Here is an 18,530-nt window from a genome sequence, read left to right as displayed (position 1 = left end):
TGTGCTGTCAGAAATGAGCAGGTGTGCTGTGGAATTTTGCCATGGCAATGAGCTACAATAGGTATGAGGATGGGGAATGCCATAACAGGTGTGCCACAGAAAAATTTTATTAATGTAAGTGTGCCTTGGGCTGGAAAAGGTTGGGCAACACTGATATAATTTATAGACAGATACAGTGATCAGTTTTACACAGAGTTGCAATGGAATAATATATTTAACCATTTTACAGATTATTTTTTTAATTCCCGCTTTGTAGCAATATGTACATCACTTAAATGAAAAGTGTCTTTTCCTTTAATATCAGCCTTCAACCACCTGTGTTTCCAAAGGTGATGGAACTGAACTGTTCTCCATGGTTGCAGATAACAGAACAAGGAGCAATGGTCTCAAGTTTCAGCAAAAGAAGTTCAGTTTAGATATTAGGAAAAACTCTTTCACTAGGAGGATGGTAAGACACTAGAACAAGTTACCCAGAGAGGTGGTGGAATCTCCATCCTGGGAGGTTTTGAAGACCCAGCTAGACAAAACCTTGGCTGTGATGATCTAGTTGGGGATTGGCCTGCTTTGAGCAGGGGGTTGAACTAAATGACCTCCTGAGGTCCCTTCCAACCCTAATTTTCTATGATTCTATGATTTGTAAAAATAAAATTAACATGTATAAAACTGTCAACACCTAATTACAATTTGTGCTCTGAATATTTTGCATTACTTTGAATTATTACTATATGTATTCAAATATAAAATGAGATTTCCCCCCCAATCAGCACAGGGGAAAAAGGCTCCTCATCCTGTGTTTGCATACAGGGAAATCACATAAAATACATTGTCTATCTTTGAACTGCTGCTAAAGGCAGCATGTGCTGAGGAATAGAAAGCAAGTCTGAACTTGATTGAATGTAGCTAACACTGATTATTAATATATGACTCATATTAGGCATATATGAGTCATATATATATGACTCATATTAGGCAAATGCATTGATGGGAACTGATCACAAAGACAGGTTAGTGCAGCACATTTGAATAATATATGTGGTAGTGCTCATTGTACTCAGCCCCCTGAGCACCAAATCTTTTTAAAGTCATGGTGAGCCACTCCATTGAATACTTTTCAACTTTCTTTTCACTCATGCAGCTGAACTGTGCTTTTCTTTCCAATTTCCAATGATTCCTTTTTCTTCACCAGCCTCAAATGTCTGGCAAAAATGACCAAATGGACCCAAACAGCTCACCCAGAATCCCTCTGTCACCCCCTCTGTTGCAAGTGATTAGTGTAGCCCCACCCTCGATGAGGTGGAGCCAGACCAGGTTGCCCTATGCTTCTTCTGCATATAATTGTTTGGAGGATCCCAGGACTCATGACAAGAACACCTGATTCCAGTCCTGAGTGGAGGTTCTGATAAGCACATGGATCCTGTATGGAGTATCTGGAGTACACGCATACGGAGTAGTGCTCAGCTATTGGGTCACCATGGCTTGAAATGCTGTTGACTGCTGGGACAAAGCCCAATTAGCTATGTAGTAAATCATGAGCCTTTTGACTTTGGACTAATATCATACATAGTTTGTACCTGGCAGGGGAGAGCAGGGGAGATGCCATGATCTTCTTGGCCTTAAATGACTTGGTGTAGTTACAAGGTGAACTACAAGGTGAAGGCCAAGAGTCTACAAATGTGAGGATCTCAGCTACACAATTTATGGTGATGGGGAATTTATCTCAGGCTTTCCCTCTAGCTTGCTCCTTTGTTTTTTTGGCTAGGGGCAAGCAGGACTAGGGAGCATTTGAACTCCAAGGGCTCTGGGCTTGAGGCTTGCATGTAGGATGCTGGTCATGGATTTGAAAGATCTGAAACCCCAGACAGAAAAATCTGGGAGGCAGGATACTTACCAGTGGTAGTACCACACAGACTTGAATGATTGAGTTCTGCTCAGTTGAAACTTGGAACTTAATTCAGAACTGATTTGGCCTTTGAAGTGAGATTGATTGATTTATGTATATATGCAATTTGGCATCCTTTCATCTATGGGAGACATTGGATATTGCAGCATATGATGTAGATGGTTTGCAGTGTCTCATGTGACTGTATAGCCCAATCTGAGATCTGCATGATTTGTGTCAGTGGTTAAAAATGTATAAGTCATGATTGGGTGGTTTGGGAGCTGCTTGCTTCCTATGGGCTTTTTTCTCTTCAAGCTGTTGGAGCCAATTTCTGTTGAGGACTTTGATGCCTTGGTTGAAACAATGACTCCACTTGTTATGATCACTTGCCAAGGTTTCCTATTGGTCAGGATCAATTCCAAATGCCTTCATATCTCACTTGCATGTGTCTTTGTAGCAAAGTTTGGGACATCCTGTTGTTCTTTGTTTCCTCCGATGGTCCTCCATATAGCATGTTCTTGGGTATGTGTCCACCTTCCAATCTGCTCAGATGGCCTAGCCAGCACAGTCATCTGTGTTTGCATAAGGCTGTCACACCTGGTAAATTTGCCCTTTGAAGAACCTCTGTGTTGGTAGCTTTATCTTGCCATTTGATGATGAGTATGTGGTGTAAACGAAGGAGGTGGAAGCTGCTTAATAGGTCTGTGCGAAGCTGCTAGTATTCGCTTTGGATTCGGATTCAGCCAATTCGGGGGACAGTAATTCAGTTCGGGGCGGGGCTGGGGGAGTGGGCAGGGGTTGGAGGCTCATGACTGAACCCCCCTACATGGCATGGGGTAGTGGAGGGAAGCAGGGATTGCCCCCTGTCTGGCAACAACCAGTGAGTGGGGGCTTTTTTTTTCAAAGGGCCTGGGAGCTGGGGTGGGTGGGGCAGTCATGGGGGAGCGGGGACAGTGGTTGGGGGGCACTCAGGAGGGCTGGGGAAGCAGGCAGGGGATGGGGCCTGGCAGGGACCCCCCCCATAATTCCCCACCCTCCTCTAGCCTCCCCTCCCCCGCCCCTACTTACCAGCTCGGAGTCTGGGTCCAACTCCCTGCTACAGTGGGCGGGAACTGCCTGAATCACTGAAGCTCTCTGAGTCTTTTCTGAATTGATTCAGAGAGCTTCGAATTGATTCAGATGTTTTAATTGATCCCGGTTCAATTCAGATTCAAAGATTCGGCCACCGAATCAGGCCGAATCTCCTCTGAATTGAACCAGCACCTGAAGCGTCACACAGCCCTACTGCTTAACCTTTTCTCTTGATGTGCATAAGCTGTCCATGTTTCCGTACCATACATGAGAGTGCTGAGTATGCAAGCCTTGTACACTAGCATTTTGGTCTTGATGGTAAGTTTTGAGTTGTTCCATACTCTTTTAGTTAGTCTGCTGAAGTTAGTGGCAGTCTTTCCAATACAAACATTAAGTTCTTCATCTAGTGAGAGGTTGGTGGTCACTGTAGAACCTAGGAAGCTGAACTTTCTGACTACTGATAGCTGGTTCTCATTAAGGATGATTGATGGATCTAGTCATAGTATAACTGTTTTCTTTATGCTGATGGTGAGAGCAAATGTTGGCAAGATCTTGAGAGGCAATCCATGAGTTCTTGTAATAGGTCTTTGTCATGGGCTATAAGGACAGCATCATCAGTGAATAGAAGTTCCTTGATAAGCACCTTTCTAACTTTGGTCTTTGCCTTAAGTCGTGCCAGGTTAAAGAGGTTTCTGACAGACCGTGTGTGGAGGTAAACTCCACATTTCATGTCTTTAAACATGCAATTCAGGAGTACTGAGAAGAAGATTCCAAGGAGTGTGGGGGCAAGAATACATCCTTGCTTCAACTCCACTTTTCACCTTGAAGATGTCAGAAGTGGACCCATCAAACTGAATGGTTGCTTTCATGTTGTCATGGAAGGAATGTATAAGACTTATAGGATTGGTGGGTGCCTTATCTTTTCTAGGACTGAAAATAGGCCTGCTCTACTGATGGTGCCAAATGCTTTGGTTAGATCTATGAAAGCAATGTACAAAGGTCAGTTTTACTCTCTGCATTTTTCTTAAAGCTGATGCAGGGAAAATATCATGTCTGTAGTTGATCTTCCAGCCCTAAATCTGCACTGAGATTCAGGATAGATACATCTCACCAGCTATTGTAGGTGCGCCAAGATGACCCTTGCAAAAGCCTTTCCTGCTATGCTTAGTAGTGTGATGCCTCTGTAGTTGTTGCAGTTACCCTTATCTCCTTTATTTTTATACAAAGTGATGATGTTTGCATCACGCATATCTTGTGGTACCTCACCCTCTTTCCAGCATTTGAGTAGCAACTGATGAAGATACGGTAGTAGGCTTTCTTTCCTCCACTTGAGAATTTCTGCTGGGATGCCATCTTTTCCAGGAGCCTTACCACTTGATAATGAATCAATGGCCTTACTTATTTCTTCTATAGTGGGCTCCACATCTAACTCTGGAATGATCTGTAGAGTCGGTATTTGGTCCAGTGATTCATTGGTGATGTTTCTTTCTTGTGAGTATAGCTCTGAGTCATGTTCAACCCAATGGGACATCTGCTTGCTTCTATCTGTAGTGACTTCTCTGCATGACTTGAAGGGGCAGCCTTGTTGACAATGGAGCCTAGAGCTTTTTTCAGACCATCGTACATTACTTTTAGGTTTCCTGTGTTGTGATGAAATACAAACAGAATTCAATGCTTAATCCAGCACTGATTTGCACAGTGTCTGGCTGCTCTCTGTACATAATTTTTTCCCTGTTGAAGTGTTGCTTTGGTGTCCTCTGTTGGCTTCCTGTTGTGTTCCAGATCAGCTGTGTTCTCCATGTTGATGACAGGTAACAGTTCTTCTGCATTTTCTTCTAACCAGTTTTTATTGGATGGGCTTTTTTTTCTCAAATGTAACTTTAACTTTATCTGTTTCATAGATAGCAGTTCTTAAACCTTCCCAAATTTTTTCTGCTTTCTGTGGTTGTGACTTTCCAAACATGCTCAGGTCAAAAGCCTTCTCAAACTCTTGGCACTTCCTCTGGTTCTGTTATTAACAGTTATCTAATATTTAAGTAGATATGATACATTGGCTTTTGTAAACTAAGTGCAGTAATTTCATGGAGGCTATAATATAACTATGTGTAAACTATCATATATTGTCCCACTAATATATGATACTGGCAAATTGTACTTATTCCTGTTTACAGTCATAATGCTTTTTAAAGTGAATTAGGTGATTGTGAAAGGTCATGACTGTCGTTCTTTCTATTTACACTGTAGTACTGTAGCAAAGCAGTTGATGAATTTTCCGAGAAAGTACAAAGATTAACTTCTAGCTTTTTTTCTGTGTTCCATGCTGGAAAAGATTTATAAAACCATTTCTGAGTTTACAGTCTGCAGACATTCACTTGGGTTACATGCTTGGCTTAAAAAATAAGAATAAGTAATGTGGCGGCAGGGGTTGACTGAATATGCAATCTAACCATATAAGGTGATTCTTATAATATAAGAGCTGTGCTCTTCACTTATTTTAGCAAGTGATTGGAATTGCAGAGTGGAAGGGTGGTGAATGAAAACTGCCAATTTTCTATGTGCCCCCAAAAACAAAAACAGTGACAAAAACCCCAAACCACATTTTTCAACTGGAGCTATTTTGTTAAAAAAGGGAAAGAATTCTTTGCCCGAGGACCAAACAAATTGTAACAAAGCAAAGTACTTACAGTCTACTTCTGGGTCTGCCAGGGAGTGCATTGGGGGTTCCCCCCTGTGCCTCCCCAGCTTGGCAATCAACTCCGGGGAGACCCCAGGTGTCCCCCCAGACCCAGGAGGCACCAGTCACTGAGCCAGGAGGGGATCCCAGCACATTCCCCGGTGGACCTGGAAGTGGGCCGGAAGTGCTTGTAGTCCACTTCCGGGTCTGCTGCTGAGCGCTCTGGGGAGCCCCCTGCACTGCTGTAGGACAGTTCATGTGCCCCAGCATCACGGCACTCATGAGCCCCTGCTACCTAGAGGTATGTAGAAAAAATATTTAAAGCTGTGTCTGTCTGACTCTCTGAATCTTTCGGAATGTCTCCAATTCAATTCGGAGGGTTCTGATTCAATTTGGAGCGATTAAAGGGTCTCCTGATTCAATTCAGATTGAGCGATTTGGCCACCGAATTGGGTCAAATCTCCACTGACTTGAATCAGAGACCAAAGCTTTGCACAGCCCTACTATATATACAATTAGTAAGCATTCTTTGAGTGCTGTATGATTTGAATGTACATAGTGTTACCAAAGGACTCAATACTCCATCCATTACTTAGGCCCAACTCCTGGGTCCTGTTGAAGTCTCCCAGAGGCGAACTGACTTTAGACTGACCTAGAGTTAACCTAGCCTAGTGAACTCCTGCATATATTCACAGCACAGCCCTGGGGCTGAGAGAACCCAGACACTCACCACAGCTCTGGGCTTGTGCAGTTTTAATCTCCCGCTCTGTTCCCCTTCCTCCTCCCCCCCGCCCCCGCCAATACACAGACTACACCTGCTCAGATTGGGCTGGCCCCCCCACCTGATCCCATCAGCCCTTCCACACTCTCCCGAGCAATTTACCTTTGACTGTCTGCGCCTCCTCCCAGCAAGTGGTGAATGCTTGTACACGTGGGACCCAGCTCAGGTTTAGATGGCTTAAACTAAGCTGCCTAAATGTGAGCTGGACAATATGTTGATGGCTGTGCCATCCTTGCCCACACTGAGGAAAACCTCCAGACCGTGTTGGATCTCCTCTGGGAAGCCTACTGAATTTTGGGTCCCTCCCTCAACATCAAGAAGTCTAAAGTGCTCTATCAGCCTGCTCCAAGCCATGAATGTGACCCTCCTTCCCAAATTACCATCAAGGGAAAGACTCTGGAGTTAGTCAAGCACTCCCCACCCCTACCTCAGCAGCTATCTCACTGTGAGAGTGATTATTGATGAGGAGATCCGGCACAGAATATAGTGCACAAGTGCATGCTTTGGGAATTTGCTTTGGTGTTTCTTTATTCATCTTGATCTCTGGAAAGACATCAAGATCTAGGTTTGCAATGCAGTTGTCATCTCTACTCTCCTCTCTGGATGTGAAACATGGGTTAAAATGACATACTGTTGTCATCTCAAGAACCTGGAGAGGAATCGCCAACAATGACTCCAGAAAATCCTCCACATCAAATGGGAAGATCATTGCACAAATGCCAATGTCCTTGCTGAAGCCAGTGTTACAAGCATTGAGTTGGTGATCCTCAGACACCAACCTCGCTAGACCAGAAATTGTGTGTGGATGCCTGACTCTCAACTTCTAAAACAGCTGCTCTGTTCTCAGCTAAGTTGTGGCCTGAGATCTCATAATGGCCAGATGAAATGCTACAAGGACACATTGAAAGCTTATCTCAAGAAAGTGGATGGTGACATCAAGAGCTGGGAGGACCTGGTTGCCAGACTCCAGTGGTGCCACAACCTTAACCAAGAACCAACCTGTTTCATGGTAAGGTGTCTTGCCCTCAAAGCAGAGAAGAGAGAGTAGAGGAAGAAAAAGGTGAGGAATCCCAGCCTGCAGCCTACTTTCCTCTAAGAAAGACCTGAAGCTTCTGCAGAAGGATCTGTGGCTCAAGGATTGGTCTCAGGTCACCTCAGGACACAATTATGAGCTGTGGTAGAGATCATCCTCAAATTGAGGGATTGCCGATGATAGAAACCCGAGGTGGTCCCAGAAATACTTGTCCATACCATAATCCTCTGGCAAGGGAAAGCAAAAGTAAAACTGGATTTACTGCACACAGGGCTCTCTAGCCACAAGCTGTGGACAGTTCTCTTCCCCAGTCCACCTTATTTACCCTCAGACACCTCCCCAGTAGAAGCTTGCAAGGAAATAACTTTTTTTTTTTATTCCACCTTTCAAAAACAAGGGGTGTCTTTACACATGTTTTGGTGGGGAGAGCGTTTAATTAGAGCAACTCTTGGGAGCTTGTTCAATGAGCTTTAGTTAAAGCACCACTCCCACCATTTTGAAGTGCATGGACCCTGAATATATGTGATGTTGAGGCTGCTGGAGCATTCTAATTAGCACGTTCCAGCAGACTCAATTAGTCAAGTCTGCTCTAACATGCTGTAATTACAGTGCATCAGAGCAGGCATCCCACATGTCTATAGGCACTCAAGATGTCTATTTTATTCAGAGACTTGTTGTACATGAGAAAATACAGTAGTTAACCTATCCACAGTACCATGCAAGTACACTTCTTCCAGTTTGGAAGATAGGAGGCACAAAGCAACACGGCATGCTTCAGCATAGTACTGCTAGGTGCACTTTAGTAATTGGAAGCTAACCTCTGGTAACATTTCTTTGCGGGCTAGACTTCTTCAGTAGCTAGTCCATCTTCCTGTACCCTTAGATTCTTTGGATATGGAGGATATATATACTCCTTGGCCCTTATTCAGGCCATTGACAGCAGTCAGTGCCATCTGACTACAGACTGTAAGTTGGATCCTAACTCATCACTGATAGTCCAGCCAAAAACTGTGTTCTATAGCTGGATATACTTGATAGACCCGTGTAAAGTTCCTTGGATTGCAGTAACACTTTCTAGGGACACGGAGACAATGGAGTGCAGTTACACAAATGAAATCTAAAAGATTTAGCAAAAGAGGGAAAGACCATGAGTGATTTTTGGAAAATGTTTAATACTGTTTTTTTAGGTGTATATTGAAATGCTCTGAAAAATGAATAATTACATAAAATGAAGATTCCATCCCATGTAACAGAATAGTCACACGTCTGACATACTTACTTTTTTATAAGTTTAAAACAATGTATTTAATAGTCCTTTCATTCTTCATTTTCTTGACCAGACTTGAGCCTGTTCTGTGTTTTGTCCTGATAAGCTGATGTCATTTTTAAGTTTCCTAAAGTAAAGCGAAAAGTAGGTTCCTGCATTTTTTACAGTAAATATTTGTGAGGACATTAAGCATTCTGCAAATAATATACATCTCAAACTCCAGTCTTGTTGGATTAAAAAAGGAAGACTATGGATCTACTCCTCCAAAATTCTGTATATCAGTAATAATAATATTTGTGTAGTGCTTTTCATCAAAGTATACTATAAAGGGTTGAAAGGGGCATTCCCTCCACTTTGTCAATGAGGGTACTAAAGCCCAGAAAAGTAAAGCAAATTACCTAAGGTCACACTACAAATAAGTGACAGAACATTAGAACTGAACTGACACAGTCCTGTGCATCATCTCCTAAGCCATAATGCTTATTCTAAAGTATTTTTTTTCAGGTTTTTAAACAAAATTCCACTGAACCACACATTAATTTTAATTCAATGACATACTAGTTTCAAGATGTATAACTAAAACACCCTTAAAATGGGTTCTTTCCTGCATATCTTTTATTATTGTTTTAAAATCGCATCCATATCTTTTAGTAGTAACAGAGCCTGAATATACAGTCAAAACATCAGCTTCTGGACAGATGCAAATATTATTGTGTTTTTAGTTGCTATTATTATTCTATTGTCCAGTAGCACTACTGAAGTGAAGGATCCATTGCTTATTATTTCCATTATGTAGAATCCTTATATTTTTCAATTTTTAGCTGTACTATAAACACTTGCTGTAAATTGTGATATTGCATAAGCAAAGGCTAGTTCAGGAATAGATGTTATATCCTTCCATACTGAGCTCTATGTATGTGATTCAAAAGAAAAAGAAACAAACTGAATTCTATCAGCTAAAAATACTTCACAAACAAATCTACCACACAGAGCTGTCACATTTTTCCAAGTAATTGCTCAGCTACACACACACACACACACACACACACATGCATCTGTAAAACATTATACTTATAACACCACAATATAAAATTATAAATGTATTTCCATTCACTCTTCTCTTTAAATGTTTACATCAAATGTTGACATTTTAGGTTTATGTTGCTGTATTAATGCACAGTGGTTTTTAATAACAAAAATACAGTTTTGGGGAAATAGTTATATATTGTATTATATTAGAATTATTAATTATTATAAGATAATAGTTAATAATTTTTCTTTACCTACCTACCAGGGCCCTTATCCTTTCAATAGGATATTAGCATGATTCCTCATCTCTTCAGTGAGTCCCACTCACACTTCTCTTAGTGTGATTTACCACTGGGTATATCTTAAATTTTATATGGCTGGAACATATTTTATAAGTATTTTAACTTTTTCCTAGTGTGTCCAGTGCTGGGATTCAGCTTTATTATATGATCAATTTGAAGAAATAAATAAGTTAGTTGATAATGGGGTCTTAGTTAAAGCCCCAAAATAGAAGTGATTTTTCTGTCGGATATTATTCGATCAATGCCATGTAGGGGCCTGCTCATACCCTTATTTCATAGTAAACATCCCATTGAACAACTTGGGAACAATTTATGAACTTGGTGTGTCTTCCATGCTATGTCTCATTACCCTATTATATATATATATATATATATATATATATGCTCAAGACACTACCACAATTTCCAAAACACAACACAAAGTTTGTCTTCTCACATGTTTTTGTAATCATGCAGTTCACAGAATCACTGGAGGATGTATAATCTCTTCCCTGTCACTGAACAGAGGAGGTACAGATATTGCTTTTCTCTTGTACCAGGCTTGCAAGATTCCAAACTGCTCACTAAAAAATAGTAGGTTTTTTACATAGTTTATTTTTGCTTTTTTTCTACTCCCTACTTCTCCCAGACCTCCACTGGCTTTTTAATTAAACTTGTCCTTGAGCATTCAGGGGAGAGAGAGAGAGAGAGAAAGAGAGAGAGAGAGAGAGAGTGAGAGAGTGTGTGTGTGTGTGTGTGTGTGTGTGTGTGTGTGTGTGTGTGGGGGGGGGGGGGGGGGCAGAGACAACTAACAGCATACCCTAGACTTCTCTCCTTACACTTGCTTTGTTAATGTTACAGGATCCTCCTGTTCCCTGCTGGACTGGAATGATGCCTGAGGCATGGTTTTGATCATTTGTTTGTTTGGGATCTTATTCACAATACAGTCGTCCTACTTTTGCTGCCTGATAAATACCTAGTTGAACTGTAGGTATCTCTGATAGTCTGAGGCAGCATCTTGACTTGGACACATATCCATCCTGAGATCCTGATATAGTGATATTTTAGCCTTTGAATATTTCATTCCTATATGCATCGTTTAGCCTGTTTAGTCAAAACGCATGCCTATGCATCATTTTTGTTAGTCTTAGTTTTTTCTATTTGAGAGTGGCTGGGTATTGGTGTTGGCACTTAAGTTTAATAATGATACACTTTTGCTTTGTTTGGGGGGTACATTCCACTTTGATTCAAGATGCAGCAAGGTTTTTTAAAGCTTGGCCTTATCAAGGAAACCTTGCCTTATCAAGGAAATGACAAGTTCAGCTACTGTTAAAAGTCGTGTGATCCCAGGACCCTTTACATTCCAGTTCTCTGTAAAATCATTCCTGGCCCATTCGGTGGAGACTTATCTTTCATAATTCCATGGGACTCTTAAAGCTGCTCTGTGTAGCAGGAGGTGTAACTTGAAAGATAGAGGCCTGAAAGAATGAAGAACAGAATGCTTGGCATGAAACCTCATTAAAATTCTTTCTGCAGTTGTAGAGCACTTTATATGCAGATGACTGCCGCAAGCCTGCAGGGCAGTCAGGATCTTTCCTGTCAATGCACAGTGTGCTCCATAATGCGTGTTATGGAGTTGTTGTTATGCTAATATGCAAAGTTTCATTGATACCTACAGGGCTTTTGCATACTGTCATCCCAAACTAGCAGAATATCCCATTTGACTAATTTTGTGATATGTTTTAAATAAACTGTGTAGCACATTGACTCTGTGATTTGCTGAGTCATTTTATGAGGCTATAAACAATTTAGGTATAAAATATCTTCACATTTCACCACTATTTACCCAGATATATAACATATAATATGTGCTGTCTGCTTGAAAATATTGTGCAAAGGAAGGATTATTAAGCATGTAACCACTTGTTGAGCAAGAACTCAGCTCTTTCAATTTTTAGAAAGAAATTCCAACACAGACTAGTTCACAGAACACTTAAAAACATCATGTAAAAAACACAAGCACACACAAATATGCTATTTTTAAATACAGATATATATTTATAAATGGTAACCAAGCAAAATCTGTATGTTCCGCTTTGCCTTCTCCAATTGTGAAATTGCCAAACCAGCTTAAACTAAACTTTTCCAAAAGAAATTTACTCTTGCACTGAAAGCTTTTATGCTAAGCCATTGGCTAGAAGTTAAAAATAAAAAGCTTAGCTGTTTCTGATCAAGTTGCTGTCATAGGCTTTACTCTAGCAGGACAAGCAGTCCTACTGAGCTATAGTAAAAAAGATTTTCTAAGATGGTTCTTGGAAGATTTTTAAAAACAAAGCTGATGTTGAAATGGAATACGTGGAGTGTGAGCTTTATAAAGACAGCAGAAAATACTTGGTTGATTTACAACAGGATTTGTGTGCGTATATGGCTTTCGCAGGCAATAAGGATTCTATTTCTCTTTAAGTTCCCACTGTGTTTTGGTTTCTTTCAGATAAATGTCACTTGTCCCTTACGGAATAGTTTCTGCTTTGGGAGATTAATAATGCTGTTCATTCACAAAATCTCAGAGGAGCCAGGGGCTAGGGGGAAAGGGTGGGATGAATTAATGTCACCGGTAACATTTCTGGTGATCTTAAGATGAAAAAGCTTTGGGTTTTTTTCCTTTACTCCATTGGTATGATTTTATGTAGAATTCTGAAAGTGGAATTTTCCTGGAAATGCATTTGTGCTACAATAGCTTATATTCATTTTTCCCCTCTCCTTTGACTGCCCATCACTAGTTTTTTTTTAATGTGATTGACCTTTAAACCTGTTGTTATAGGACTATGAGAAAGAGATCGAGACTCTTTTCAGCTGCTTTGGTTCCCATGTGACCTAGATGGAGAATACATTCAAAATAGAGTTCCTCCCCAGGCAATACAAGACAGAAGAGAAAAGCACTGTCATTTCCGAACAGCATAGTGCTGGGGTAAATTCAGTGTGAAAAAGGAAAGCGTCCCAGTGTGTTAGGATTCTTCCTTCAGAGCTTGGATTATTACAGGAGGAGGATTTCTGAGGATCTTTTTTTTTTAAACAAAGCTGATGTTGAAATGGAATACGTGGAGTGTGAGCTTTATAAGGACAACTGAACTTTGACTGCTAAAATTACTGGAGAATTTTTCAAAATGAGTATTGTTATGAAGCCAAGATCCCGATCTACCAGCTCCCTAAGGACTGCAGATACAATGTGGTAATGTGTTATTTTTTTCAACACCTCCTCCCATATTCTCTCACACACACAAACACACAGGCACGTATCCTAAGAGTGAGAAAGTACTAGTTTTATTGCTAGCTTGGCTTATTTCATATGGTTAGTGAAAATGCTTACCAATTAAGTTTCAATTTACAGTTAATAACAAAAAATAAAACAAAATTAGTTTACTTTCTCTGGCACCTATTTTTTTTTTTATCTGACATATGTACTATATAGTCTAATCACATGTGATAGTTTCATTCTCTGCACTTCTGACACTTTTAAAAAGATGACAGTTCATTTAATTATAAAAATTTGCTGAGTTATAACCTGCAGATTTGTCATCTAGGGTAAAATAAAAATGCTATTTTTTTTTACTGACTGTTTTTAAATATTGGCATGCAGTTTATTCTTTTTGGCATCAATAGAATGACTGATCAGAGTTACTGTCATAAAAAAGACAACAATAGTAGTGACATAAAGTTAGACTGTGACATGTTATGGTGTATGCATTTGCCATGCACTCAGAAAATTAAAAGGTAACTCCATGTAGAAGTCAGTACAGTGGCTGTTGTTTTCTTGCTAAGTTTATCAGCTGGCAATTGTCAAGGCTGCATCTTCTGTTTAATTATTCCTATTGCTTAGCAGAGAGAACATTAAAAGTTTGTGCAGCTTAATTATACAGAAAGGGCCATTTTTTTTTCACTAACTATACAAAGTAGACACATTCTGATTAATTACTGAGGTTTCTCACCTCTTTTATTCTCTTTCCTTTTACTTATCCTTGATTATGCATATATGAAAACTAAATGATTTTAGAGTAATGGTCCAGACCCTAGCATTAGAACCATACTAAACTACTATGTTTTGGATCCTTAATATAAAACACTATATTTCCTCTTCAGAAAAATCACATTTTTGCTTAGAAATCAACAGATGGGCTTTTAGGGGACAGAATGGGTAGATACATACTTAGTTGTAACATATATCAATTTACATCGTTGATCTCAGCTTATAAAAGCTTCATGTTTCTACCAGCTGCTCAGGCTTCTTCATTCTGAGTTAAATCTTTCCAAGCCTTTACTGTACAGAATTGTTTATTAATTGTTCCCAGCTTACTTGTATTAAAGGTAAATTAGGACAATATAATAACCTCAAACTATGCGATAAATGTTGCAGTCTTCTGATGCTAAGAATAGTTTTGTCTAAACAAGGACTGCAAGATGTAGCTGTACATCTTGAAGTTTTCTCTTTTTAGAAAATGGAATAAAGTAGAGAGAAAATGTCAGTGATTTACAGGTAGATAATACTTTGTACTGTGAAAGCTAGTAAAGCAGTAATGTCCAGGAGGCTTCTATTGGACTAAAGAAACCATATATAATAAATCCCTTTATAGTGCCTTTGGCTTATTGAAATAATGTGAGTTTGTTTCTTATTATATAAGAAAGCAATATAGAAATACAGTAAATATCTTTTTGAATAATCTTTCTACCTTTCAGTGATATCTTTCTTTCTTGACTGTTCCTCTGGTTTCTTGGCAAGAAAGTTTCTAGTTTCTCACAGTAAAATCTTTCATGTTGATATGTGCTGATATATGTAAGCGGATATGACAACTTGGTGTTCTGCCTAATCTATCTGCCTGTCTAGTATGTGGCCCCGTCACTGTAGCACCTCAGGAGCACTCTATTGATCTGGTAGGTCAGAATACATTTCCTGCTGATTGTGAAAGTGGAGCTGATTGTGCACTGGGAGCCATCCGCTACCTTGCAATTTGTAATAATCCCCTCAGCAGAGGAAGTTCCTTGCAGGAGAATTCTTGACAGCATGGCTCCATGAAATTTGCCCTTGTCTTTAATGCAGTGGTTCACAACCTGTTGAGACTTGAGGCATTCCTCAGAAAACGCCAGCTTTTAGGTGCAGACAGAAGTGACAATTTTTGCCTGATCTGGCCACAGAAAGCAGTTTATAGTTGTGACCAAACATAAGTGCACAGCTTCAAATAGCTTAAAAAATGGTTGATTCAGTAAAAATCTGGCCCCTCATTGCATGAGATATCAGATAAAGACATGTCAAAATGTAGTGTCTTTTGTAACTTGTGTCTGTGGAGCTCCCAGCCTGTCACTGTTTTCAGAATGGGAGGGATGAAAGGGAGTGGAAGGAGTTCAGCCTGGTGGGTTTTCAATCCCCTTGAAGGGTGGGGCAGGTGTATTGGAGCCCCCCCACCCCAACGTGGGGGCGGCCCTGTCGGGGGGGGGCACCAGCCTACCAACAGCATCAGTCGGCCATCATGGGGGGCACGTGCACCCCCGCGTATCCCCTACCAGTCGCCTGTGGTCATTGCTATGGGAACCTGGCTATAGGTTCCCAGCTGGCAACTATATTCCCTTCCCCCTGGAATCAACAGTGAACTTCTATTTGGTCTGGGGTAACGTTGTAACTCTGCATGCTTTGTAAAAATTGTTCTGAGTTACAGCTGGGAGCTGCACTTCTTTCTGCACCCTTAGTTTTCATTTATTTTTTTGACTAAAAAACCCAATAGACAAATTCTTCTCTTGCCAAGAACTCGGAAAGACCACAACAGGTCAGAGTAATTTTAATACACCAAATTCCTATTTGAAATCTCCTATTTAATATCTAATGAATCGTGTTTGCCCACCCAACAGTGTGGCATCCTGGGTCACCCTTAAAAGGATCTCAGGGCACCCCAGGGTCTTCATTGAACATTGGCATCATCATTGAACAAAACATTTGCCACTTTCACAAGGGAGCAAACCTGAGAGTTGAATAAATAATTGACAAGAAATTTCACAAACGAAAACTTACGGAATACCATAGCTCCTAATTAGAAACAATTCATTTAGGAAAGTATTGGCTCAGTTGGTAAAACTTTCAAAAACATCTAAATGAGTTAGCAACCTAAGTCCCCTTTTCTAAAGGTCCTTAGGTTATTAGAAAACATGGGGGCCAGAAGCAGTATGCATGCAGAAGCAAGGTGTTTCTCAGCTGGTCTAATTAGTCAGGCCAGATTTCTGTGTTAACATAGCCACCTGGCTTCTGGCTCCAAAACTAGTGCATGTACTAGTAAATGGTTCTGTATTATAGCATGTAAACATGCTCCAAGTTTCTGAGGCTCATTTGAAAATCTTATCTGCAGTCATTGTTTCATATTAAGATGGTGATAATTACAGAGGAAGCAAAACATTGTCTTTTCACAAGAGATAATCAGGGGAATTGGGGTCCCTGCTACATGTTCAAAATAAAGCTGGATAGAAATCAACTATAAGCTGTTAGACATTTTCAATCACTAACTTTGTAGCTAGTTGGCTCTTTTTGTAGCTGGTTGTACATTTTTATGGCATGATAATTACTTTGCATGTGTGGCTGGTCTGAATTTTTTGTGCGATTAACCAGTTAATTGCATAATATATGTAATATGTGGTATGGGCCTTCGTTGTTTATTTACTTATAAGATAGGATTGATGGCTCTTCATTTGATAGAGGCAAGGCCTAACTGCATGGCTGGGATAGACTTAGACAAGCTTTTGAATACAGCACATTCTTCTTCAGATTGCTTCTTAATTTGATGTTGTTTTAAATGTGCCTCTCACTCCTAACTTTTAATATGATTTGAAGTGACTGTTATCTAGCTGATGAACAATAATATAGTTGATGTATTTTAGTATCAACACATAGGTGCCCTGGTGTTACATTGTCCCTAAGCAGCTCTTGCTGTTATAGGGAATGACATCTGAAATCATAATAGAAGACTGCTCCCAAGGGAAATGTTATTGCTAAGTGCCCATTCTTCTTACCTGGTGTTGCTGTAAATGGGTGTTGATGGTATCAGCTTTTGAATGAAATAACACTGCACTTATATCATCAAATAAAATACAAGTTTGAGAGAGTCATTTACTGAGAGGTAAAACTTTGTTAAATCAGGAATATATGTACTTAAATTCTGTAATCACGATGTCTTGTATATTAATTATTGGTAATTAGAGGTGTACAAGAAAAGACATTTCTTTTATCTGGAAAATGTCATATATTTGTATTGTTTCCCCTTGTATCACCACCTTTCCAAATCAGAGCAAAGAGTAAGAAATACAATATTATCCACAGAGCAGAAATATTTGCAAAATTTTATTTTTGAATAAAACAAAGCTCTTTTTAAAAAGCAGACCTGGTAGATCTGAATTCTGGGAGGCCTCCGAGCTTGATAGCTGGCTAGTGTGGTATGCAAGGAGACAGCTAGACTCTGAGCTTGGCAAAGCTGGTTATCCCACAAGGCAAGCAAACCTGAGAGCTTGGGAACCCAGAAGTCAACTGTGCAGGAGGTCTTTCTCTCTTTGAAATGTCAGAAACCGATGCACAAACAGCAGACGATTGTGCATTTTGCAATGCAAGAGCTAGAGCCCATTCATACACTTCTAAAAACAAACAAACCAGTGGGGTAGATTTTCCTGTCATGTGGGCATGGATCAGGAATAATTACACTGACATCAGCAAGGCTGATCTCTTTCACACTAGTGTAAATCAGTGAGAAGTCAGTGGAGTTCAACAAATGTAAAAGAGAGACCTAGGTTCTATATATGCGCAAATCAGCTATGATAAATTACTTATGCACAAAGATTCTGTGATTCCAGTTACAAATAACATACTGTGTAATGTCCTCTTCAAAACTATAAATTCTCTTTTCCAGACAAATAAGAGATTTTCCTGCATCAATAATTGATTATTTTCAGAATGAAGCTTATTTAGCTCTTTTGCTGTAATACTGGTATGGCTTCTTCCTGTTGAAAAAAGCAGTTGGCATATTCGAGTGTGTGGACTGAGGTTCACTTAAATTCTAAAGAAAATGCCATCATTATTTTACTTTGTGTCACACAGCTTTAATACATTAAGACAAAATGAAACAATCAACTACTCCATATTTCACCAAACACGCCTTTGAAAAATAAGTCTAGAATCATTTGATTTCTGCTCTGTTTTGGAGCGTATATAATTTCAAAACAGCCTGAATATTATTTAGATGTGGGGGGGGAAACCTTTATTTTTTTTCATTAATTGTATGTTAAAATTTAAAAAGTGCCAAATTGACTAGTTAGAAAAAAAATCTTTTGACTTTAGTATAATATTACAGTTATACAGGAAAGTTTTACCAATATAGCCCTGCCACAAGGTTCCCACTCCTAATATAGTAAGATCACCATCTCCAAAGTCTGACCCTCTGTGCCAGTCATCTGCTTAAATCACTAATAAGGTTTCTAACTAGTACCAAATGGG

At 39.8% G+C, this 18,530-nt stretch overlaps 1 protein-coding gene across 7 annotated transcripts in view; it reads left to right on the top strand.

Annotated features, from left to right (window-relative positions):
• Window positions 1-18,530, top strand: part of LOC102381386 (cAMP-specific 3',5'-cyclic phosphodiesterase 4D) — a 431,023-nt gene that overhangs the window by 152,099 nt on the left and 260,394 nt on the right. Inside the window, exon 1 of one of the 7 annotated variants that reach the window (XM_025201136.1) lies at window positions 12,838-13,244. The exons of 5 other annotated variants lie outside the window; for them this stretch is intronic. In XM_025201136.1, coding sequence (XP_025056921.1) covers window positions 13,180-13,244 — 65 coding nt within the window. In that variant the 5' untranslated portion in view covers window positions 12,838-13,179. Of the gene's footprint in view, window positions 1-12,837; window positions 13,245-18,530 lie in introns of those variants that run through there. One more of the 7 variants, XM_025201140.1, reaches the window with a different exon arrangement.

This window comes from Alligator sinensis, unplaced genomic scaffold (genome assembly GCF_000455745.1).
Source record: "Alligator sinensis unplaced genomic scaffold, ASM45574v1 scaffold123_1, whole genome shotgun sequence".
Lineage (NCBI taxonomy): Eukaryota > Metazoa > Chordata > Crocodylia > Alligatoridae > Alligator > Alligator sinensis.
Note: the sequence above shows the minus strand (reverse complement) of the source record. Positions and strands in the feature narration are given on the sequence as shown.